Raw genomic sequence first — 24,631 nt, 5'->3', positions numbered from 1 at the left:
TTCAAAGCCCCATAATTCACACAAATCTTCTGTTTGCTTAACTACTGAAAAAACTTACGATGAGCACAGCTTATTATAACAGCATATCATGTTCACGTCGCCGAGTTCTAATTGAAAAGTAATGTGCTTTTAAAGTAGGGGGAAAAAATAATTTCTCTGTTAGTTTTTTAACTTTATGTTTTTAATTTCAGATCTCCTTCCCCTTCCAGAGGAAGTTAGAGATGCCATAGCTTTAATGTCTGTTTTAGCTGCCACTCAAATGTTCACTTTCTGTAAGAAAATCTAAACCAGGAGGTATGCTATTTCTCCTGATGTGAAAGTCATTAAAGGCAAGTATGCTGTGAGTTCAAATGCTGGTGGGTCCAAGAGAAATTCCCAGCCCCGACAACATGAACTTGAAAAGAAAGACAGCCTTTCTTTGCGATGCAATGATCCGTGCAGCTGTAGCTTTCAATTGCATCGCCGCTACTAGCATATTGCTTTTAAAAATCCAAACGAAATCTCTCTTGATTTGGATTTTCAGTCGAAGGTGTAAGAGGTAGAAGGAAGTGGTAGCAGCTAAATTGGGAGTTAAAGCCACTGCACTGCTGACCTCAGAAGGATGGTCTGGAAGAAGGAGACCTGAATTAAGGAAAAGCTGGGTTATATAGTTATACTTTCTCCCTATATCTATCTATCTACAGATACATGTAGATAGATCGATACACACCTTTTACGTTTTCAGTGTTGTTTGCAATTAGAAAAAATGGAAGCGTAGAAGATGAGTTTGATGTTCTCCTCCTTGGTCGTCTTTGGTGCAGGGCAGCAAATCCTCGTCCGCAAGTAAATCCTCTCTAACAGGTCAAGATCTGTGGGTAACACCGTAGCACCCATCCCTCCCAGGAATGGGTTAGCATTAGGATAGCAGATACCAGGCAGAAATTATTTATGGGTATGCTGACATGCCATCAGTCCGTTGTCTCTGCGAAAGGGCAGAAAACCCCGCTTGGATTTAGGGCAATGGCATGTCAGTGCTCCCTGCTTAATACAACTCGGGTGGGCAACAGCTTACTGCCAATGGGAGATATCACACTCGTCTTGTGCAGGTACTTTTATCCAACAGCTCACTGTCTTTGATCGGCATTTTCCTGCTTTCACTGCCAATGGAGATGTCCTGGAACAATTTTGCAATCCTGTATTTGTGAACGAGCTAATAAATTGTAATAACGTGACGGAGCTTGAAAAGAATTCAGCTTTTCTGTAACCTTATGCGATTGACAGTAAAATAGGTAAAGAGCTGGTCTTTTGACATTTTTGTTCTTACCGATACCAGCATTTATCTGAAAGGGACATTTGGAAGTTAAAAGGTGCGTTTGTGCGTCATGAGAGAGATGGACATCTGGTACCCAGAGGAAGAAACACAAAACATAGGCATTTCCCGTACAGAGGGACGGTATTTAGGAAATAGTTATTCTCGGCTATCGCTGCCTGCTTTGCCTGAGTGTAATTTTGGGGCAAGCATCTCCCTTTCAGCTAATAGAAGTCTATGGAGACCTGAGAGTGCTCTTCACCTTGCAGGATCAGACTCTTAGAAGTCCGACGATCATGTTATGATCTTCCGCAACAGGGTTTTGGGTTCATACCCTTGGGTATTTTTTTTTGCTGCAATGGTTTGTCAAGGGACATTCCCCCCCCCCCCCCCCCCCCCCCCCCCAAAAAAAAAAGGGTACTGACCCAAATGGATTGATATCTGGAGGGGATGCTAGATAAGAAGGGTTTTGCACGTGGGGTGGGACCTCTGAGAGGATGAGTGGCAACGCACCATAAAGAAATACAGATTTGCTCTCAATGCCTCTCAAGAATTTGCTTTCAGGCATTCCCAGGCTCTGGATCTTGCTGGTTGTGTAAAATACACTGTCGCTGTGCCATGCTTCTGTCTGTTGCCTGAATGTGGCTAAATCTTCTGAGCCCCACTCAAACAGGGCGTAGTTGAAGGTAAGGATCTCGTGTGGACACGACACGAGGTGCTTTTTATTTCGCTTTCACCCATATGACCATTCATAGGTTTCCCCTTGTCCAAAATCACTCAGAAATACATGAACCTGAGCTTTTCGGAGTCATTTGAGCAGGCGGGGAAGAGGGCTGGCTGGCGCAGAAGGGAAGGCATGGGAGCCCTACCACCATTTGCTGCATCTGCTCTTCCTTACATCGCTTTGAGATAACGAAGCCTCCTCGTTACATGAGCGGGATCCATGTCCTCTGCCACTTTTCATTCGCGTTTGGAGTTGCATCTCTCTTAAGTCAATAGGATGAATCCAATCCGGAAAGCCTGCCGTGACTTCAGGGTGCCAGGCAGGTGAACAGCAGCCAGGTGCCATGAGTAGACTAGACCCAGGTGGGTTATTTCACCAGGGCTAAAATATGTGTGTTCAGATGTATAGGGAAAAAATAGTCACAAAATGAAGAATTCGGGGCAATTTTTGCTTTCCTTTATCACAAACTCATTTTTTTTCCAGTGCCGCATCAGCTGAAGCAGCGTGCTAAAAAGAAATTAGCTATATCTTAAGAATCTAGCTGTATCTTAAGAATCTAGTTGTATCTTAAGAACCATAAGGAGATGGACTCTCTTCTTCAGTGGACACAGAAATACGGTTTCCTTTTGTGATGTATTTTTCCCCCCCAACCCCCTGCAGCTCTTAGGCTCATTTCACATGTGTCTTCTTGCAGGCTGGGTCCGATCATCACCATCCAAGTATTGCAACTCAAGTTATTCTAGTCTTTGCAGAGATTCAGTATTTCTGTCTGCAGAAGTGCAGTGCCTCAGCGATGGGTGATACAGTGGTGAGGCCAGCTGACAAAACTGAATATGAGGCTGACAAAATAGCTGTTAAACGAGCAGGTGTCAGTCACTGAGGAAGGCTCCAAAATTCTGGTTTTATCCACCCAAAATGGTTACGTTCGCTCTTATCAGGGAGTTGGTGGTTGGTTCCCATTTGGTTACAATTTACATCTAGTTGGCAGCGTGCAGGTGGAAAGAAGCCAAGTTTTCTATCAAGATGACAGTTTGGTAACAGATGTCTAATGTTTCCCAACACATTTAGCTCATGTGATAGGCATCGTGAGCTAGTTTAGTGAAGCTGAGCAGTTGGGTAATTGCAAACCTTTGCTCCTCGCATTTTCTCATTTATCCTTTGTAGCTGCCTAGGTAAGAAGATTTTTTTTTTTTTTTTTTTTTTTTTTTTATTTGTAGTTTTGGGAGGAAAAGCTTGAAATGTGTTTCAGAGTAATCGTCCTAGGAGGCAATCGCTCATTTAAATGGTTGGAAACCTCCAGCAGTGCAAGAAGCCACATGTTTTCCTCTCCCGTTCTGCGTAACAGGCATTGCCCAAATGCTTGGGCTGTGGCTCCTGCGCTGCTGTTTCAAAGTAACGGGACATGTGGACGATGGTATTTACTCCTGATCCCTCTGATTACTCTGGTTTCTTGCATGTGATGCCTGTCCGTGCCAAAGAGGAGGCTGAATCAAGGCATTTTAATTAGCAGCTCCTTAGGAGTATGTATTTTATTTGGAGGGAGAGAAAGAAGTGATGGTCCCGCGCCCCAACTCTTCCGTAGGAGGGCACTGATACTCATTAGGACAAGATCATTACAGAAAGCCAGTCGTTTGAGTGAGATTTCGGTAGGTACCTCTGTCATTCAGATTTGCAAGAAACCTTGGAGAAGAGCTTGGGAGATTCTGTAGGATGGCTCGTGTTTGACCTAGATCTGAACATCTTCTCTGTGCTGTTTTCTGACATCCCCTATGGAGAAGATACCTCTCTTGCTAGCTACAGGAGTGGTCTGTAAGCTCGGGCAGGGTTGGTTTGGTAGGGGAGGTGACAAAACCTGGTTTTAATAAGTAAAAAAAGTCCCATTAAGAGTGCATTGGGATACCTGGCCCAATACTTGGTGCATCTGATACCTAGCCTCCCACAAGCTCTTGTGCAAATCTGAGCCTTAATTTCAAAAGGTCTTGATTAAAGAACAGACTTTTTGTTGTTTCTCCCTATTTGGATCACACGTTCTCTGTATTTTTTCTTTTTGTGCACTTCCAGCTGCGAGTTTCCGGGCATTTTGGCCTGTGATAGCTGGGGCAAGAAGCACAATTACCAAAATATCCAGAGAAGGGCTCTTTCTTAATGTGTCTAATTCAACTAGAGTCAGAAAACGCCAGAAATCTCAGCATAGAAAGTTTGAGCCTTGCATCTGCGTAGCTCCACAACGTCGCCGAACGTGGATGTGATGCTGATCTGCATTCACGCCTCCGTGCTTGCCCGAGATGTCTTCCCAATACACCTTTTTTACCTATTAATTTAGGAACTTAAATCACCAACTCTTCCAGAGGTCAAAAAATCGTTTTCTTGTTTGAAAAGCCTCAGAGCCCCGGCATACAGCTGCGTATTTAGAATATAACTGCCTTTCTCATTAGACTGCTAAGTACCGGATGGGAAGAGACTGTGGCATCTGCAAAGTGGTACCCAGAAGAAATATGCCCTGACCTGGCACACATGTATTTTTCCCGCAGAGTGCTGAGTTATTTCCACATCGTCTTGCACAAGTGTGGTCAAATTGTCTCTCCCATTCATCCCATCTCTGTTATATTCCCAGGGAATATCCCAAGCATCCTTCCCAGTATCTGAGCGTAGCAGATTTCTTCAGCCTGGTCCAGAACCGAATGTTTTCCTACAGACACACCAACATTAATTTTTAAACTTCTTCCGTATTTCTTTGTGCTGCCCTCCCAATCCCGTTTCTTTTGGAGGTGATAAAACAAGACATCACGTACGTTTTTCGCTATAATTTTGTCGAGCGAGGAGCACATGCTGCAAAACCTTGGGAGTTTCTGTTTAGGGAACGGCACGCTCAAATTAAGGAAGTTGGAGGACAGAAGGAGAATTGATATTCAAAATTTCAGGATGAGGATTAGACCCCGATTTCTGATTTAGGAGATGGCTTGGGAATATTTGCATTTTGATATTCTTATTTAAGTGACTGAAGAGATTTATTCTTAAGCTTCGCAGGGCTGAAGTGCATGACTCCTCTTAGTCTATAGGAATTTGATTTGAAAGTGGACTTTGACCTTTGTAGCTGGGAATAAAACAGAATTCAGATGTGACTGTTGTTACTAAGCATGTGAAGGGCTTGCTTGCTTGCTTGATTTTACACGTGGTTTGGTTTCGCTATATGTTTTTGGAATTTCGTTTGGGTTTTGGATGCCTGTTGCACAGTATCTAGAAAACTGCATCCAATTTGTTTTATATGCTTCGTTGCACTTGTATGTACTAACTACACGTAAGCAGTCTGTCAAAGAGAATTAGCCAAGAGATTTCAAAAAAGCAATCACAATAATGCTGCAAGCACATTTTCTGAGCAAAATAATAAATGAGCACTTTTTTTTTTGCTTTAAAAGCCATCAGCAGAGCTTTCGGCTTCTGCGACTCAACACACAAAACGATGAAGAAGTTGGGACTGGAGCGCAAGATCCCGTCTCCCATCAAACCGAGGGATTTTCGGGAGAATTGGTGGAATTTGCAGGGGCTGGGACTAGCTTCCTGCTTGCCTTGCCAGCACCGTGCCATGTCTTACCTAGTTGTTGTCCTCTCACGTCACACGATGTGAACTGCACGTCATTTCTGTAGGACTTGGCCGTCTTTCAGGATAAGAGGTGTTACAGGGAAAAAAAAACATTTCCCCTCTCTGTCCCGTATGTTTTTGGAGACCCTAACCCTTCTGACACACTGCTGTTTGGCCTCTCTCATCCCCTGCTTGCTCAGCGTTGAGAAATCCTCGCTAGTTGCTCAGGGGAGAAGAGGGCCTAGCTGGTCCCCTGCCTCCCTGGGAGCACAAGATGGCTTCCTTCCGCTCCCAAGCCTTGGGCAAAGGTAACGCAGGGCTTCTTGACCTGAAGTTTTGCATCCGTTGTTTGGCTGTTGAAGGGAAATTTTCCATGCTGGGATTTCATCTTCCTAGCAATTATAAATCATTAAGGGTATTTAAGTGGTCTACACATTTATCGTGAAAATTAGACCCATCTCGTTGCTCTGTCACCCCTAAAATGATGTGTCTGCTGTGATTTAGAAGGGAACGTATAAATATGTCTTTCCTTTAGCAAAGGTTTTTCCGTGACAGGTTTAGTATGCACCTCATGATGAGTATAAAGCGATCGATAAGCAGCTGTGTCACACAAGGTTATCCCAAGTTCAGAGCAGGCTCGGGACTGATTGGTTTCCAAAATCGGATGCATCAGGCTGCTGTGGCCACAGGAGCAAGGTCATCGAGAGGATCCGGTGACAGTATAAATAATAAAACAGAGCTTAAGTAATTTGTCGACAGCACCCCCGAGATAAAATTGCGCTTTATCGCATTGGATTTGGGGCTTGATGATGTGACCTTTCACCTTTCTTGACGCCTCTTTTTATTTTTCCCTTTTAACTTTAAATTTTTTTTCTTTCTCCCCCAATGTCATCGCAGTTTTAAATAGATTAAAGAAGGTGATTTGAAGGGAATAAGTCAATAAATCAATTCCATCCCATTATTGAATTAGAGACAGGCGTGACGGACAAGGTACATTAAAAAGATAGACAGGTGGATACATATATGCGATCGTGGCTAACGCTATTGATGATTTATCTTTATGCTAGCGTTATCATGCACAAATGAAGCATCCAGGTGAAATAGCAGATTATGGTCTGTCGGTTAATTGCAAGATATTATGGCTAAAATTAAGTACTGAAAACCAAGCCAGCTCCCCCTTTACACCGTCCATGCCTCTCTCCATAATCCCGTCAACGCTTTTTTCCCATACAAGTCTGTGTCCCCAGCGGCCAAAGGTCGTACACGCACGGGGACTTCTCCGGCAGCTGAATGTCAAACTTTATTGAGTGGGTGGATCCTGTTCATCCATTTCCCCTCCGAGCCTTTCTAAAAATACCATAAACCTTGACAAGGAGCTATTTTAGAGGAATCATATTCATGAGGATAGTCATGGGAAGCTTATTTTGGCAGGCTTGCATGTGTTCGATTTGCATGCTTCCTTACTCAAGGGCTTGGTGAACTTGTGTTGCGAGCCAGTTGGACGTGGGCTTAAGAGAGAGCATCTGGATTTTGGGACCTCCTGGGTTGGGACGTCTACTCCAAGTGAGTTTATAGGAGGAAAAGAAGTTGAAGATATTCTTCTAGGAATGTTGATATGTGACTGAAGTCATTCATTTCAGGCATTTGCACACCAGCCCGCAGCTTATCGGATCTGATTTCATAAAACCTGGCTGTGATTTCTCTCCAGGGACCTTAATGATCTTGCCACTTTCAATAAAAATTTATAGAAACTACTGCCAGCCTGTGGATAAGAGAAACTCCTATGAGAGACTTTATCTTCCAAAAATACTTAAAGACACCAAAAAAAAAAAGCACCCACAAGAAGATCAGTAGAAAACGTCAAAATGTAGCGTTTGCTGGGTAGCTGGAGCTGAATTGCAGTACCAGACATTTGCATTGTAGGCATGCAGTAGGTATGTTTGCTTTTCTCACTTGGGAAACGGTGCACATCGGAACGATACTATAATTGGGACCAGCAAAACGATGAGTGTGAATAAAAGCAAACTGTAAGAGATAAGATGGAAATTAAGCAGGTAAAGGCTGTTCCACGCTCACGCCATTCGGGTACAGTATTGCGCAGTACTCATGTTTGCACCTCTAAGAAATTTCCGTTTTTTCGCATAAAAAAATCCAGATACGAAGCCGAAGCTGCCTTCTTCGCCAACCTGAAACTGTCTGATTTCAACATCATTGACACCCTTGGAGTCGGAGGGTTTGGACGAGTTGAGCTGGTAGGTAACCTTTTCTTCTTTGAAGTTTGTGTGATGTCCTAGAATAAGTACTGTGTTACGAGTCTCTTAATTTTTCTTTGTTATTACACCTGAGTAACTGGAAGAAAATTCTGTGGTGGGATTATATATTTTCTAATGATTCAAGAAAGCTGAATTACATTTCCTGGTCAATAAAGAAGTACAAATAAATGCCTTGCAGTAACCAAGAAGAATTTATGTACTAGGTTGAGAGAGGAGCACACATCTCCTCTCTCCAAGTGGTCCTATGTTTATGGCATTGATTGCCTTTTAAAAACAACCTGAAGAATTGTGTGGCTGTTGGGTGCTAAGATTGAAAGAGCAACCTAAAATTTTACTTAACCCGAACCGGAGTAACGGTACGATGTCTCCTCTAAGCAGTTTCTAATTCAGGTCTAGAGGTAGTTCTACTTGGTTATCATGAAAGCTGTGCATTCAGTGTCTGAACTATGACAACACGTCACAGAAAACTGCTTATTTTTTGCAGAATTTTAGAGAAGGGACAAAATCTGAGCTTGCTTTTTGCTCTGCTTGGATTTAGAGCTCTGGAGTCTTTATTAAAACAAAGCCTGAGCGGGAGGAGACTGTAACGGCAGCCGTTGTGTGACCCATTTGTAATATCATGTAAATACAAAAACTTAGAATAGAAAGAGGGAGCTTAGTTTACATCACGGTGCTGACCACAGAGGAGCTTGTGATACCAGACACTAGTACAGTATGTTAGGAACTCCTGTAAGTTAGGGGCAGAAAATGGAACAGAGTTACTGCTGCCATTACGAAACTTTGGGGAAATCCCCGCTCCGTAAGCCTACGGGAGCCAAACGCACCCGTAGTGCTGGGAATTGGAAAACCGGTGAAATGAAGTGTTGCGGTGATTCTTTGTGACGTAACGGGTAAATTCTGTGTTAAAAGTGCGACTCGCTCTTCCATGTGATTTATTTCCGACTTTTCCTGTTCGGATGTATGTGAAATCGTGCGGAGGAGAGCATGGCTGTGAGAGCGCTGGTCCCTTCCTGGGGTTTGGATTTATTCTTTATTGATTTAATTATTTATATTAGCAACTGTTGTTTTGGAAGAGAGTCACAAGAGCTCACCCATAGCCTGGGAAGGCTGTCCTTTCCCTGCTCCTTCTATAGTCATCTGCTGCTGAGGATGCTTTAGAGCCGGAGTTTCATTCGGGTGGCACTCAACCTCCCTTTTGAAGGCCCTTCACCCTCTGTTGACAACAGCATAAAGCTCAGGAGATTTGTCTCCTAAATTAACATCACCGCTGGCTTCTCCGCCTGAGGTGACCCACCAATTTGGGGCTTGTTTTGAATCTTGTGAAGGAGCTTGTGAGGTCTGTTTTCATTTTTAAGGCTTTTTTGACGCATGCTGTCAAGATGTTTGAAAACTGAAGATGTTCCTGGGAAGGTGCATGACTTTGTTTTCATGAGGAGTTGCTTATGGGACCTCAAACCGCGCAGATAAGAAAGCAAATTGGACTGTTATTGATGGCCATGGGCCAGTCCTCTATCTCTGGCTGCTCACAGAGTTAATTTGGAAGCTTTAAGATACTGTCATCTTGAAATGTTGAAATCTTAGCGATGTGTGACATTTGGCCAGGTGTGAGGAAGAGCAGGAGTGGACGTGTTCTGTCATTTCGACATACCACAGATCACAGTCAGGTAGAGATACTTAATTCTTAGGAGATGTCCAAATCTCAGAAGCCTTCAAGAAGCCTTGATGCCGCCTACATAGCCGCAGATGGGAGAAACATTTCCATCACCTCGTAGGGGTTTTCTTCGGGGGGGGGGGTTTAACACACTGCCCCTGCTCTCCTAAGCAGGGAAATGTTGGGTAAGGTCATTTTCTGTAGTTCTTAAATAATACTGAAGTACCCACAGAAGGATAAAAGATATTTAAAAGTTTAGCTCAACACTCCGGGTTTTATTATTTTTCTTTACCACCAAGGGAAATTTTGTTATTGAAACCAGAAAATATTCTTGTGGTCAAAACTGAGCCTAGAATTGCTACCTTTTGCTTCTATCTTCTCCATGAAAAATATGTTTTATAACTTAAGGCTAAAAAATGAACTAATGCAAAATGTATCAGAGGAATTGTCTCTTTTATTGCCTGAGTGTGTTACGGTAGCCTGCTAGTGCACAGCAGCATTGGAATTTGTTCCTGGAAAACATTCACATTTTTTGCACTTTCCAAGACTAAAATTGATCAAATAAATAAAGTACATTGCACGGAAGAGGGTTTTTATAGCTTAACCTCGGCCACTGTGGGCAAGCCCCGCCAGGGCATCTACATACCCTTCAAGAGGGCAACTGGTGGTGTCTGGTTGGAAACTGGAATGTCTAGGGCTTAGTTTGGGTCTTGCTGGCCAAGAAGGAATAATGCTCCCATTCGTCTGCATTTTAATTTCCAGATGTGGCTTGTATCAATATACGCTGGTTTTCCAGACACCTCTGTGAATGCTGGCTGTTTGGAGAGGTCACCCCTTCAATGCGTTTGTACACAAGTACCTGGCTTTTAGGCAAGACAGCCCAAAATTTAAATTATTTTCAACTCTGTGGAGATTACACGTGGAAATATCTTTTTGTCTTGCTTTTCTAGGTAGTTTTATTTTTTGTATGTCAAGAGACATTTCCAACAGATTTGCATTGATGTGGTACATTGTTTGCTCAGTTTTTGGATGGCTACCTGATGCCTCTTGCAACATGCCTTGTCCTTATGGATGCTGTTCTCCTTCTTCATCCCCAGCTGGACTATGTAATCAACTTTTATCCAGGCTTCTCTCGAGGGGAGAAACCAGCTGAGTAGTGGCTGTGCTATTTTAGACGGGGATCAGCTCTGCCACTGGAACAAGAGCAAAGAAAGGCTTTTGTTCACTTACAGCAGGACCTGTGTGATCCTCAATGTTTGAAAAGCGAACAGACGGGTTGGAGAGACCACAGTCTGCCCAGGGCCGGCGGTGCCACATTCCTAGGACAACCCTCCCGCATTTCGGAGGGCTGCCAAGTAGGTGCAAGCTGCTCTGGGGCACGGCTCGCCCAGCTGATGGACACCTCCCGTAGCAGGGCAGAAGGAAAACAGTAGGAGTGACTTCTTGTTTTTTAATAGCACGGATTAACAGATGCATCCAGTATTTTTTGCAACTCGGCTTCTCAGCACTGCGTCGGTTGAGCACCTTCTGTGTTGGGATCCAGGTGCCTCAATAATCCGTTGGAATAGGGAACGTCATCTCAGGTTCATGGCCCACAAAGCACCACTTTGCAGAGGACGGGGATGTAGGTCAGGTGTCCTCAGCCTTCATAAATCATCTCTCCTGAACTTTATTGCTCTTGTCTTTGTTCTTTTAATTTCCTTTTAATTTCAATCCTGTGTTTCTAATCGTCTGCCCCAGGTCGGTTATTTTGGATTTAAATCAAGATTATTTTAGACAGCTCTGAAATAAATGTATTGGAGTATCTGAACATACAGGATTAGAGTCATTATTGCTGTGAAATCAGTTCATGTAGGTGATGGCTGAGCACAGGTAGACCAAAAGTCAGGTCCACGCCTGACCACATACCTTTTTGTTATATTGATTTATGCAGTTATCGCTTCCAACAATCACTCAGCAATGGGGGAAGGAGGCGATTTTAAATCACTCCTGTTGTTACAAAATTGCAAAAATAATGGATTTTCTCCACTCCCCATCGCAAGCTTGGTTGAGACTTGGTTTCAGCTACATCTTTGTTCACTTCTCAGGACAGATTTGCCAGTGAAAACCTATAGACTTACCCACCGTCCCTGCACGTACGCAAGCTTGCAGGGAGCTGTGCCTTCTGCGCTCCTATGGGTAACATATGGCTTGGGACATCCTGAAGGCAGCAGGCAATAGGCGGATTAAGGACAGTCTCGGTTTTTAGCCCTGACTTGACAAAACATTTAATTATATGTTTTAACGTTCAGCAGTTTTGCAGAAGTCGGTGGCACTTAGAGCACATATTTCAACCATATGGTCATTAAACCTTGGGCTGAAAGGGACCTAAAGAGATCATCACCAAGGCAGAGTCAAATATACCTAACCACTTCTGACCGGTTTTCCCTAATTTGTTGTTGAAGTCTTTAGGGAAGGAGATTCCCAGGAAGGTTTTTCCTAATATTTAACATCTCCCTCCTGTAGCCTGTAGTAGGCTTGAAGTACAAATACATACAACCCTTGAGGTTGGGTTATACATATTTGAAGACCATTATCACGTGAACCTGAAGAACTCTTTTCTTTGAAAGAATAAATGTGCTTCTTTTGAGCTTTACATCTAATTCGTGCTTTCTAGGCCTGTGATCGTTCTTGTTCCTCAGTCTCCAGCTGGCTCTCACCTCTTTGGGACGATGCCCAAACCAGGCGCGTTAGTCCAACCTGGACCTTCCTCTGCTCAGGTAGAGCTGGACAACTACGGGCAGCACTTTGCCACTACTAAATAGCGTCCCTTTTATTTCAAGTCATCGTTTCAATTTGTAAAAATCAGTTTGAATTCCCTTGCTCTTCTCAAAAGTGCTCCCAGCCCTCTCTGGCTTGATTTTAATAGGTGCAAAGTTAATAACATTCTTCTTACTTCATAGTCCAAGCCATTAATGAAAGTGATTTATGGTGCCATATACTAGACAGACCCCCTTGAAGTCCGTTTGGCTTGATGGTGGCCACTAAAAGCTAAACGCCTTTACAATATGGAGATTAATAAAGACATACACATAAAAATGAAGCCTTAGTTTCAGCCACATTTTACTGGGGCTATACAAGACCTTTTTAAAACAGACAGTACGGCATTTTTCATTTTTATTCGTGTTCTAAGAGAAATCTGGCCACCGATTATGAAGTGCAATCAAATTTATTATAGCCTCTAGCCTGTTTTGTAAACAAAACCATTAGTGAATTAATTAGATGGCGAGGAAAAAAATGCCATAATTGTCTTCCAATAGACTGACAGATGCATAATTCAGATCTTTATTAGTGGAAATTTCCAATGGCATAGCTATCCTTTTGTTCCAGCTATTACAAAGCTTTTTATTAGAAAGATCAGTCTTCTCTCTGAAACCTCTTAATTTTTATTTTGAATTGTCAGGAATCCTTTGGCCTCCTTCCTTTTGAAAGAATGGGCGTTTTGGGTGCCGTCAAGGCGAAGAACTTGCGATTTCAGTGAGGGATTTGAAGGTCAGGTACCTGAGTAAATCCTGCATTCATCTGACAACAAAACTACTGCTACTGAGCCGAGCAAAATGCTGGTTAGGAAGATTTGGCCCTTTTTTTTTCCTTCCCTTCTTAACTATATGCAGGAAGCTTAATTTTAATGATACCGTCAGATGGGGCTGGACCACTGCAGAGCTATTTTTTTATTTTTCCTTTGATTTTTAATTCTAAATGGAATTAAATACATCCTTTGTAGATGGAAACGTATTCTCAGGGCTTGTCTGTTAATGGAAAGGATGTTGTCAAGGTTTGGAAAGATGAGATGCCATTTGTAGCCCGTCAAATATTGTCAGAGGCCGACTCAGGATATGAGCTGTCAAGCCAGAGGCTTCAGCTCCGGTTGGAGGCAGGAATAAGACGTAAAAATAGGTGCTGTATTGCAGACAAAGCCAAACTCAGGAGCGGGGCAGGATCCTGTATGGGGTTGGAGAGTTTAGGTCCATCTGATATTTTCAAGAAACCACAGGAGTGAGTTTTTCCATTTGGTTTTGCATATTTTAGCTGTATAACCCTTCTTCTGCTATTTAGTTTTTATTGGAATGATTTTCTGCGTGAAACAGTTTACATTCCTCAGTGCTTTTTAGCCTTTTCCTTCTAGACATTTTTGAAAAATACTATTTACCTCTGGGCTTTATAGAAAGACACAAATTTTAATATATTTCCCAATGCCCTTGCTTATAAAAAACTTAGTTGTGCGGGTTGTCAAGCATTGAATATCAATTTTCAGTACAGGGATCAAAACATAGAATTACAGGGTTTTAGCACAGTTGAGTATTTGATTAAGCAACTTTAATTGTTAAATAGCTGAGGTTTTCTAAGGACTGTGCATTTTTTAGTGTGTGCTTAGGTGTATTCATAGAGTGTGATTTTGCAATTTATTTTCCTGTAGAGTCCCATAGCACTCAGATTGTGATACGATATTTAGTGCTTTCCCAACCAGTTGAATCTAGACTTCTTCAAAGCAAATAAGGTCACTGTCATGGACGGTTTTCACCCTGCTGCCCACTTGTAATTAATTCTTGATTCATCCCTCAAAATCTCAGCCTACAGTATATCTTAAAGACTTAATTTTCACTCCCTGATTTTTCTTTCCATCTTAGGTGGTTTGTTTTTTTAGTCCTGACTTATTTTCCAGCCTGACCCCGTCCAATCGCCGTGCCTGTTTGCACGCAGCATGCAGCTAACCCAAAACTACCGTGACGTTGAGCACGAGGTGGAAAGGGTATAGTGAGGAGCACAGCGTAGCCTGCTTATAATTTGGCTATGCAAACTACAATTTCTCTCTAAGCCTTAGGTCAGGAGAGCGGCTGAATCTGGCCTTAAAGAGGTGGGCAAAGTACCTTCAAAACCCTAACGGAGAGATCTGCGATGCTGAGCACCACGGCAGGCTTCGAGGCATAAATATAAGAAAGATATTCCCTCGGTTGCCTAATGAAAAGAAATGCTGGCAAGAAAGCAAGTTGTAAGGCAAAGAATATTATTATGGGGTAATCTGTTTCATCCTGGAAGAACATAAATATATTTAGTACTAAAAGCACGCTGTACTCTTCTGCTGGGGGGGGAGAAGTCGCCGCTTTGTTCGTGCAACAGTTCAGCTGTTGGGATTAGGAGAGCTCAGCTTGCAAGTGCTGCGCTCAGCAACAGCTGCTGCTATTTTTGTTGGTTCGAATGCATCTAGCTGGGAAACAGCGGAAAATAAAGGCCCGTGGACGTAGCCAGCGAGCGAAAGCATTTGCACTTCAGTTCCCGAGCGCTGCGGTTGAGTCGGTTATTATTTAACGTGATACAAAGACATTCACGTGTCGCGGTAACGCAGATTTCTGGCTCCATTATATCCGAGTAATACACATATAGCAAAATGCACAGCTAGCAAAAGCCCTTTGGCAAAGCATCTTTGGCGTTACAGAGGTATCGCCGTGCCCGCACGGGTGGTTCAGCGGGAGGCACGAGCAACAAGAAACTTGTCTGTGAGTCGTGGACACGAGTTCAAGAAGAGCTTCTGTCCGGCTCCTAAAAGCTCACCGTTACTGTGTGTTTAGGAAAAAGCCACATCTCCAGAGTAAACGGAATATTTTTTACTTGCACAAACTCCGCTCTCTGTGTGTTCCCATTTAGCTGGGAGCCCGGCCAGCTCCCTTGAAGATCAGCAGAAAAGGCTTCTGAGCAAGGTTTTTGTGAGCGCCGTGTCCAGACGCTGTGAAAGTTCGTGTTCAAATACCTCCGTTATATCGGTGAGAAGAAATCTGGAGATTTTTGAGTGGCAAACACCATTCCAGTTGTAACCTCTATGTAGCTGCCAAAATGCAGGAAGGATAAACTATAAATATAAATATGTGTTCAGCTCTGCTTTCATGCCCTTGGATCTGTTGCTCTTTCATGGCTTCAGGGGTCTGCACAAGGTACCATAGTGGCAAATATTATCTGTAGCAGCTCCTTGGAGAAAAAAACCACAATCGTAGGGCTTCTTGGAAAACGCACAGCCGTGCAAGAGCTGTAACCTACAGGCACAACGTCTGCGGTAAATGGGAATTCAGAAAATCAGAAGTTCTTTGCTGTCTTCTCCTAGAAGATCATGCAGGAACAGAAGAAGACGGGGCACGAATGAGATAGGTGCAGTTAAAATAGCACATCCTGAGGCTAGGTATGGCAAGGTTCAGGCACCTCACTAGTCTTCACTGAAAAGAAATCCTTCTTTGGGGGATTGTTCTACATTCTGGTAAATATTTATTAACATTTACAGTTTCTCAAGGTCAGCTTGCATTGTATCAGTTCAGCTCTCGCTGGAGTTGCATGGAAATTGCTCACATTGCAGACTATATGTAATACACATACGTGATTTATAGTAAATAGAGGCAGAGAAAGAGGCAGGATAGGAAACATAGAGATACACCCATTTACTCTTTTTTCCATCGAGGTCTGGATTTTGTCTCATCAATATCCATTTTCCCAGAAAGTCTGAAAAAGCACTAAGGTGTAAAACCATATTTATTTGTACATGAAATATAGCTGTGTTTAAAAAAAAAAAATCAGACCTCGAGCGCACTGTGTGTTTTGGAAGTTGCAGCAGTTTACACACCATAAAGCAAAGCAACGCTTTTGGGGTGGTTCCAACATTTTCATATAAGCACGAGGAGGCCAGGAGAAGCTAGCTGAGGTCTAACGAAAAAAGGACTTGGGAAAGCAAAAGAGGTTGGATCTCTTCTCTTTCTCTTGTCCTTCTCCTTTTTCTCCTTCTCCTCTCCATCTCTCCTTCTCCTCTTCTTTTCTCTTCTCTGCTGTGTTTGCGTCTTGTCCCAATCTTGTAGCGTTCCTCTTCTGCTCAACTCGCTACCAACACATCTTCGCCCCCTTCCTAAGGGACTTCTTAAAGTTTCTTTACTGACGCAGCAGTGTTTTCTCCACGCTGAGAAGTTAAAGGTAGTCTGTGAATTCAACTTAATAGCAGCAAAATGAAGCCCATTTCCCTGCCGTGTCCTCGTGTCCTCTTCAAGTGAGCTTCTCCTTGAATGTATTTTCAGATAGTGACCCATCTGTTTGGGTTCGCCCGGGGCTAGCTTTGTCACGATGACTCAGGCTGCCAAAAAAACCACCTGGTGACACGGGAATGGGGCACCACGCTGAAGCACAGCCAGAGGCCGTGGCACTGGGTGGACGATGCTTCCCGCACGACGGCAAGGCACGCAGGGAGAGGGCGGCTGTGGGGCTAGCGCAGAAGAAAGCTGCTTGCTTCAGCCCGGTGTTGTGGGGCTTCCTTGCTTCAGAGGTCTGGATGGGTGTCACACGCGGGGGACGGGTGTCACACGCGGAGGACGGGTGTCACACGCGGAGGACAGGAATAGCTGCCTCTTCAGGAGGTCAGCGATGGCTGTGCACTCGTGTGACAGGAAGGGGCTAAAAGATGGAGGAGTGTGACTCTTCCCATGTAGCCCTGTCCAGTTAATACCAGTTAAAGATGCAGCCACGGCTCCAAATGTGAGTGTGATATCCCATCGCTGCAGTGCTTGGACCAGAATATTTTGCAAAATATAAAAAAATGTATAGATATTTCTTATATTTATATTGGATATGCATATAAACATATATGCAATATGTTTTATATGTATTTTATATCTTTATGCAAATACGTATATATGCAAAATAAAAACAACTATTTCTTATTCTGTTTTGGTTCTACAATTGGCTCAGTTATAAACAACATTTCTGCTGTTACTTTTGTCACTGGGATGCAGTTCATTTCCTGGATCAGAATCCAGCAGAATGACCTAATCTAATTAATTTTACCTTTTCTCTCTCTGGCTTTGTACATCACCTCTTTAAGGTGGTGTTTGGACTTTATTTAACTACGTTCCCTATTGCATTTTCTTGTGTTTTGGAGAGAAAATATATTCTTTTTCCACAACTGAAAGGGCTGATATCCTCCTCCAGAGGTTCATTTGTAACAGAGAGGGCAAGAGCTCAACCAGATTCACCAGGAGGGCATCCGACCAGGAGAGCATCAGTAGTAACTACAGCTTTACCGGGGTTCACTACTTTGGGGATTATTGCACTGGAAAGGATGGTACGGGTCTGCTCTTGGCGGAGGTTTGCTGTTCAGCCTGCTTTGCATTTTGCGATTAAGTCCGTGCCGGTTGGAGGCGGAATTGCAGCCGTGGACCACGTGCCAGAGCTCAAAGATGAGACGGACGTAAAATGGCAAGCTGAAACGTGTGTATGATGGTGGCGAGAAAGGGAAGGAGTATACTCAGTGCTATCAATTTTATTTCTAATTTTTCCCTGCCACTGGGCCTTTCCGCAGATATGCGACTTCAATATTATCGTTGAATGTGGACATTTACAGTGGCCTTGATGTTTGCTCTTACCATCAGTGCACTGGATGTCCAAGAGAGATGATTTGGGAGATTTTTGCGCTGGTGAAAGGGCAATGACTAGGTAAGATCAATGCGAGGAGAGGAGTGAAAAAAGGAGGAGGGAAGGGACCAGAAATTCTTTTAAATTGCAAAGAAAAGATTGTGAGAGATGGAGGCCGGTGGTTACCCTGTGTCGATCCTCTTAGCGGCTCGGCTGCTCTCAGAGAAGAGCGGTTGAAACCCAAGGCTCCAGCAGGTCTCCACCAAATCAATAGTCCCGGGGCCTTTGAAATATAAGACGTGGCTTCCAAGTGAGTGAAAGCTGATCTCGTGAGCTGTGTAACAAGGATGGCTCCGTTGCAAACTGCCTTCCATGGAAAACTGCACGCTTTTCCCTTTTCTGAAGCATTTGGGAGATTTTTGTGGTGGGTTTCTTTGGGAGGCTGAGCTTCCTGCCCAACGTACCCCCCCTCCTTCTGAGCTGAGAGTCAAAATCCTTGTGGCTTCTGTGGCTCCCTCTGCTATTTTTCTCATTATAATTGGAGGGCAGGGTGTTCTTAGCAGCCCATTCTCATCTGCTCAACGTTAATCCCCTTTTTTTTTTTTTTTTAAATAAAAAGTCCAGGGGACTCCTGGATTTTTTTTTTTTTTTTTCCCCTACTTTTGGAATGAGATTAGGGTTAGACATGTTTGGTTTTTTTTTTTTCTGTTAACCAACATGAGCTTAATATTAAAAACTACTGTTTGTAAGAATAATAGAAATGACCTGGAGTTCCCCAGCTTTACATCATTAAAATAGTCCTCAGAGTTACCACATTTGGCGGGAACACCAAAGCAAGGGGAGGACTCAGGCGTGTTGAAGAAGGAGAAGTTTGCAGGATGGACAACCAGGTGATCCAAAATGGAAGCCTTAGATTTTGCATCTCGGCAGCTTGTTTTGGTGCATCAGCACATTTAATGCAAAGTAATCCCCTCGCGCTCTCAAACTCTCGCAAATCCTCAGCGGTTTGAAGCACGACGGGAGTGGGAATGGAAAATGGATCTAAATTCTCCTGTGGCGTTAGGTCAAAGTCTTGCATTAGCTAATTGTAGCCGCCTGATTGTTCTATATTTAAACATTTGTGGCAGTGATAACGTCATCAAACACCGAATAAAACCACTGCCTTCTGCTTCCTTATAGTAATTTCCTTTCCTGTACTTATTTTGAAGCTGTACAGGTGCGTATGGGAAAGCAGGTTACTTCCCCAGACTCTCCATCATGTGCCCAGGCATCCTTGAAAAAACAGTAATTAATAAAAGAAATAGCCTTTTTAATGAAAGACACAAAAATTAGGTAGTCAGAATCCATGGTATTAAAATGATAATACCAGCAGGGGACACATGGGGATTTACTCATACTACTCTTTATTATAAAATATTGGAATTTATTCATCTGAGCCTTCACCAGGTGGTTGTGTTTATTTTTAACACTGATATCTAGTACAGATTGACATTAGGAAAATAAGAATTTATGTTTCAAGTAGGTTTAGAGTGCTGAATACCTTTTTTTTCCTTCTTTTTTTCTTTTTTTTTAATTGTTTCACGTCCAGATTGACCGAGAAGTGTTCAAACTTGCTACTGGAGCTACTTTCTTGGCTCCACTGTTCATTTATTATTTGTCTGTGGACAGCCTAACCCTAAAAAATACAGGCTGAAAGAAAACAAATCTGATCTGTAATAGCTAACAGGCATTTGCACAGACTTCTGTTTGAAATAATTTGTGTGGCAGCTGATTGTGCTTGTCCATCCCCAGGTCTGAAGGGAAACCAAGCCAGCTGGATTACCTTCAAAAGCAAGAGGGATAAGTTCTCCAGAAGTATATGCTTAGCCAGACTAAACCTTCATTTTTTTTGGCAAGTTTTGGTGAATTCTGCTCAGCCCAGATTTTACCTTAACGTTCATCATGCCTTCATTCCCTGCGTGTCACCTCACTCCTCTCCCTGCTCCCCTGAAAGAGCCTGGTTGGATTGAGAGGGGATAATATCAAATAATTTAGTTCAAACAGTTGAACTAAAGTCCATATGCCATTTATTCAAACTGAAACAAACAAACAAAAAAAACCCCAAACCCTAACCCCAAACCAAAAATGTTTTTATCACTTTCAGTCTGCCATAAATGCAGAATTTCTTTCTGCTTTGAGCTGTGGTCAAACCCCATAGCGAAGGCAGCGCCGTGTAGCAGCAGTTCAGTAAATAACTGGGCAGCTCTACTGCATAGATGAGGAGAAATGTTTTTATGTGGATTGTTTAGGTCTTTGTACCCTGTCTCCCTGAAGATTAAATGGCAAACACAGGCTTCACGCAAAGATAATAATTACGAGTCTCAGTGTGAAATGCAGAATAGCGCCTTTGGAAAAAGAAAAGTTTCATGTGGGCTGGGAAATGCTTGTGGCTGCGGGGAAAATAAGAAGCCACGAATCTGGGGACCGAAACCCCGGTGGTTTTAAAACAGATAGAGAAATACATGCATACATATATACATATTGAAGAACTTAATGATGAAAACGTTGGCCATAAACAGGTGGACTCTCATTTATTAGCATTTATTTCTGAATCGCGTGTGGTGGTGTTGGAAATCTCTTTGCCAGCTGAGAATCAGCCTTTTGGGTTTGATTTTCTTAAGCTGTATGTGTCTTCGTGGACATCAGAGTACCGGTTTGATTTCTGACAAAGTCAGGATGCTGAGGATGCCGTCCCTCCTTGCATTTTCTCTGCGACCTGAACCATTACGTGAACAAAGCAGACGCAGAGGAAGCTGTTCAAGGTTACGGTATGCAACCGGGGAAAAGTGTGGAAGGTGCCGTGTCTCATATCAGCCCGCATTTCTGTTACCAAGAAAATATAAAATTAGATATTATATTAAACAAATTGCGATTGCATGAATGTTGTCTCCCAGCCTAAAAGGCAAGCTGGATTTCTGATGGGGCTTGACGACAGACAAGCCGCTCGTCTGCTGGCTGAAGCCAAATCCCTACAAGAAAACCGAAATAGAAGTGGCCAAATGGCACCTCTTACTATAAAGGGGGAGAAGCATTTAACTGGCAGTATTATTGTGAGCAGCTGCTGGGGGAATGTAGCAAATTAAGAGGCCTGGTAGGTCAATGACGAGGTTCCTTTCTCGTTTGGTGGTGACTAAGAGGGGATGGCCAAGATGGAAAGGATGGCTGCCTTCCAGCTGTCTTTGGGATGGATACCGGTCCCTCAGAGCGGGCTGGGGATGGCTCAGGGTTCAGAAGTTACCAGGGTTACGCCGGCAAGCAAGCAAACAACTCCCTTCAACCTCGTCTCGGGGAAATCAGGCTAAAAATAGGTTGCTGAGGCTTAAGGTTAAAAGTAAAGACGTGACCAAGCAGTGCCGTTGAAAAGCCAGCTCTGCTCATCCTCTACGAGCATCCAAGGACTGCGTTTCCCTGCCAGAGCCGGTGCAGTTGTTACTAGCTATAGAAAAAGGCTTTGTGAAAGTTGTACGTTAGCTAGCAACATCTTCTGACCTGAGAGTAACGCTGATGATTGGGTTTTCCCTAAAACACATGGAGTTTTAGAAATGGCTTTTCAATTTAGCAATAGGCCGAGTATTTAGAAATCTGGTTCATACCGAAGGGAGGCTGATGACTGAAGAGGTGAGAGGAATTATTTGAAGGTAGGGTGGTGGGATTACTGGGTCCCCATGCAGTTGGACTGTCACAGCTTGGCAGGGGGATGCGCCCTGCTTCTAACCAACGCGTTTGCCTGCTTTACCCAAGGTCCAGTTGAAAAGCGAAGAATCGAAAACGTTTGCCATGAAAATACTGAAGAAACGTCACATCGTGGACACGAGGCAGCAGGAGCACATCCGCTCGGAGAAGCAGATCATGCAGAGCGCGCACTCGGACTTCATCGTGAGGTACCGTCCCTCTGCCTTACGCATTGCCGTGCGGGAGCGAAGCGCAGCCCATCTCGGCATTTCATAAAACCACATAGGAATAATCTGTCCATCACCAGAAAAACCCTTTAGCCATAGCTTCCCTGCAAGGCACTGCCGGTACAGTGCATGGAATAAGGTCTTCTGCAGGCCAGCGTGAGATTACTCTGCCCATGGGGGACATCTGCCCAAGCCTAAACTAAACTCAGGTCTTAACCGGTTTGCGTTGACCCCATGCTGTGCTCACATGGCTTCGTGGCTCCTGGAGCAAGCACACCCCCAGCCCGCAGCCTGGGCAGACCTTGCCGATGCCGGCGGGCGATGCTCCGTGTAGACGTACACAGCGTGACTCGGCGTTGCCCCTGCTCAAGGTTAATATTCCTCTTTTTTCTGAATTTCTGAATTTCCCTTCGCACAAAGGGAAGCTGGAAAGTAGGGTTTAATCTTTTGAGGTCATGCGCTGCCATGTGAATAAATAGTTGTATCCAGCGCTTCTCTTTCAGGTGTATTGGATAAATCCAGTTCAGCATACCTTGACTCATCATGGGCAAATGCGCTAAAGCCGTACCCCTTCTCCAAACCTAAGCAGATGCTATTCTTCAGCGAATAAAATCAGGTGGCAGGCATTTTTGTTTGTTTTAACCCTAATAGCAAAGTTCTCTGACTCTTCAAGGATTGCGAGTATCTGTCAGCAGGAAGCGGAGATGGTTCTTTATATGGTTTAGGTCAGGATAAGAGCGCTGGGTGGTGGGGACCTCTGGCAGGGCAATGCATTTCACCGAGCTGGAGGTATCTAAAAGCGCAGCCTCGCATCTAAGCCAAGGGTGCTTCGTCCCACCCTCGGGGAGATGCCTGAAGCACTTGCCTTTTCCCGGAGGAGATCAACCCCGCTCCCAAAAACTCCTCCGGAGAGACGTACTAGCCCAGGGGCGAAACCAAGCCCCTCTGATAAATGTAAAGGCAAGCGCGTGGCCGGGACGACCACCCATCAGTCGCTGAGGGGGTGTTTCCTTCCCGGGGCTGATCCCTGGGATTCCCTCGGAGCCCGTGGCTTCGCCTCTGATTCATGGGTGACAACTGCAGCCCGACACCCTACCCGGCTGCAGTTTCCTTCACGCTATAATATTCAATTCACAAACATGCCCCCGTTACCTAGGCTAGAGCCAAATATACCTTGCAGGCTATTTCAGCCTATAGATTTATTTTCTGAAGCTTGAGCTGTCCTCAGGATGGGGATGAGGTGAAGTGTGGGGCCAGCCAAGCGGAGGGACATTTTGACACCATTTCCAGAAATATCCCCTCCTAAATAAAAAGCCCGAGCCTGCAAACATTTCTTAATGGAGCCACTGATACTCATAGCTAATAAAATAAATGCTTCTTCATTCCCACTTCTTATTCTTCCAGCAGGCAAGTGAAAAAAGGATGCATTAGCCGTAGGTCTTTTCCTTCCGTATCATGCAATAATTCCCATCCTTTACAGTAACAAGCCTCCCTTAACTATTTTTAATAGCCCGTGGAAATCCTGCAGTGGGAAGGGACTTTCAAAGTCATAAAGTTCAACCTTTTGCTATTGCGTGTGCCGCAGCTAGAAAATACCTGGTTTGTCAAACTCTGGGTCTGCTTTTCCCCCTCGCTTCTCCTTTTGCACATCCACGGGGATTTGAAGTTGTCTGATAGTTTGTATCCTAAAATTATTCATAATCTGTTTTATACCCTTTCTTGGACCAGCTGGGATAATACTTTTCTGGATGCTACAGGCAGAAGTCTTATCACTTTGGTAGATTAATTGTGCTTAAAATGATCTTGGAGCAAGGACACAACCCCTGGGATATCAGAACGGGAAAGACAGAATTCCCAAAGAACTCAATTATTTTCTTAATTCATCATGAAACTGTTCGTTAAAAATCTTTGAAGAATAGTTCAGTTTGGTTATTAAAATGCATTAAACCGGGCAAAAGAAGCAGAAGAGGCTAAGTACCACTAAATAAAATTTACTCGTAGATAAACTAAGAATCTCGCAGACCAAAATGCTCTGGGTTTGGTAAAGGGCCAGACAAGTGTTGAGCAGTGGATGTCTGCACTGAATCTGCAAATATTTAGATGAATAAGAAAATAAATAAAAAATGAATTCAAATATTGTGACATTTCAAACTTAAGACTGCTTGATCTACTGAAATAGTGCGGTTTCATCATGTATAAACGTCATGCTTCCGTTACAGCTGATAAACAATATTTGATTATTTTTTTTCTGCACGTTTTAGACCAGATTTGATGCCAATAAAATTTTCGGGAAAGCAATTTTCAGCAGGGCTACCTTAACTAGAGAAAGTAATGCCTTATTTCGGTAGCATTTAAATTACCGAGCAATTAAAAATATTTAGTTACTCATGTTTTGGATTCTTGAATATATAGGATTTCTGTAAACCTTAATGTAGACGAAATGTTTATTAAGATAAATTATGTTTTGTCCAACTGGCAAGAAATAGGATTTTTTTTGTTAAACCCATAACGTTTAACCATATGAAATGGTCAGTAAGTTTGTTCCAACTTTTTCTGAGAAGCACGTTATAACTGAGGTTTTAAATGCCGACATAGGTAATACTAGAGTAAGGAAAGATCTGAAAACACTAGTTGTTTTTTTTTTTTCCTTTAAATCTTCTTGTGGCTGCAAATAGTACAGAATATTTCCCAGGTAGATAAGTACTGAGCATATTCAGTACCCAAACTCCTGCCTGCATCACAGCTGCGCCTGCTGGGATCTT

At 43.4% G+C, this 24,631-nt stretch overlaps 1 protein-coding gene across 3 annotated transcripts in view; it reads left to right on the top strand.

Moving 5' to 3' along the window:
• Nucleotides 1-24,631, top strand: part of PRKG1 (protein kinase cGMP-dependent 1) — a 523,526-nt gene that overhangs the window by 482,047 nt on the left and 16,848 nt on the right. For all 3 annotated transcript variants that reach the window (XM_050898610.1, XM_050898609.1, XM_050898611.1), the window contains 2 exons: nt 7,748-7,844; nt 21,712-21,851. In XM_050898610.1, the coding sequence (XP_050754567.1) occupies nt 7,748-7,844; nt 21,712-21,851 (237 nt within the window). The remainder of the gene's footprint in view (nt 1-7,747; nt 7,845-21,711; nt 21,852-24,631) is intronic.

Source organism: Gymnogyps californianus, chromosome 6 (assembly GCF_018139145.2).
Source record: "Gymnogyps californianus isolate 813 chromosome 6, ASM1813914v2, whole genome shotgun sequence".
In the NCBI taxonomy this organism is placed as follows: domain Eukaryota; kingdom Metazoa; phylum Chordata; class Aves; order Accipitriformes; family Cathartidae; genus Gymnogyps; species Gymnogyps californianus.
This window is presented reverse-complemented; position numbering and strand designations above follow the sequence as displayed.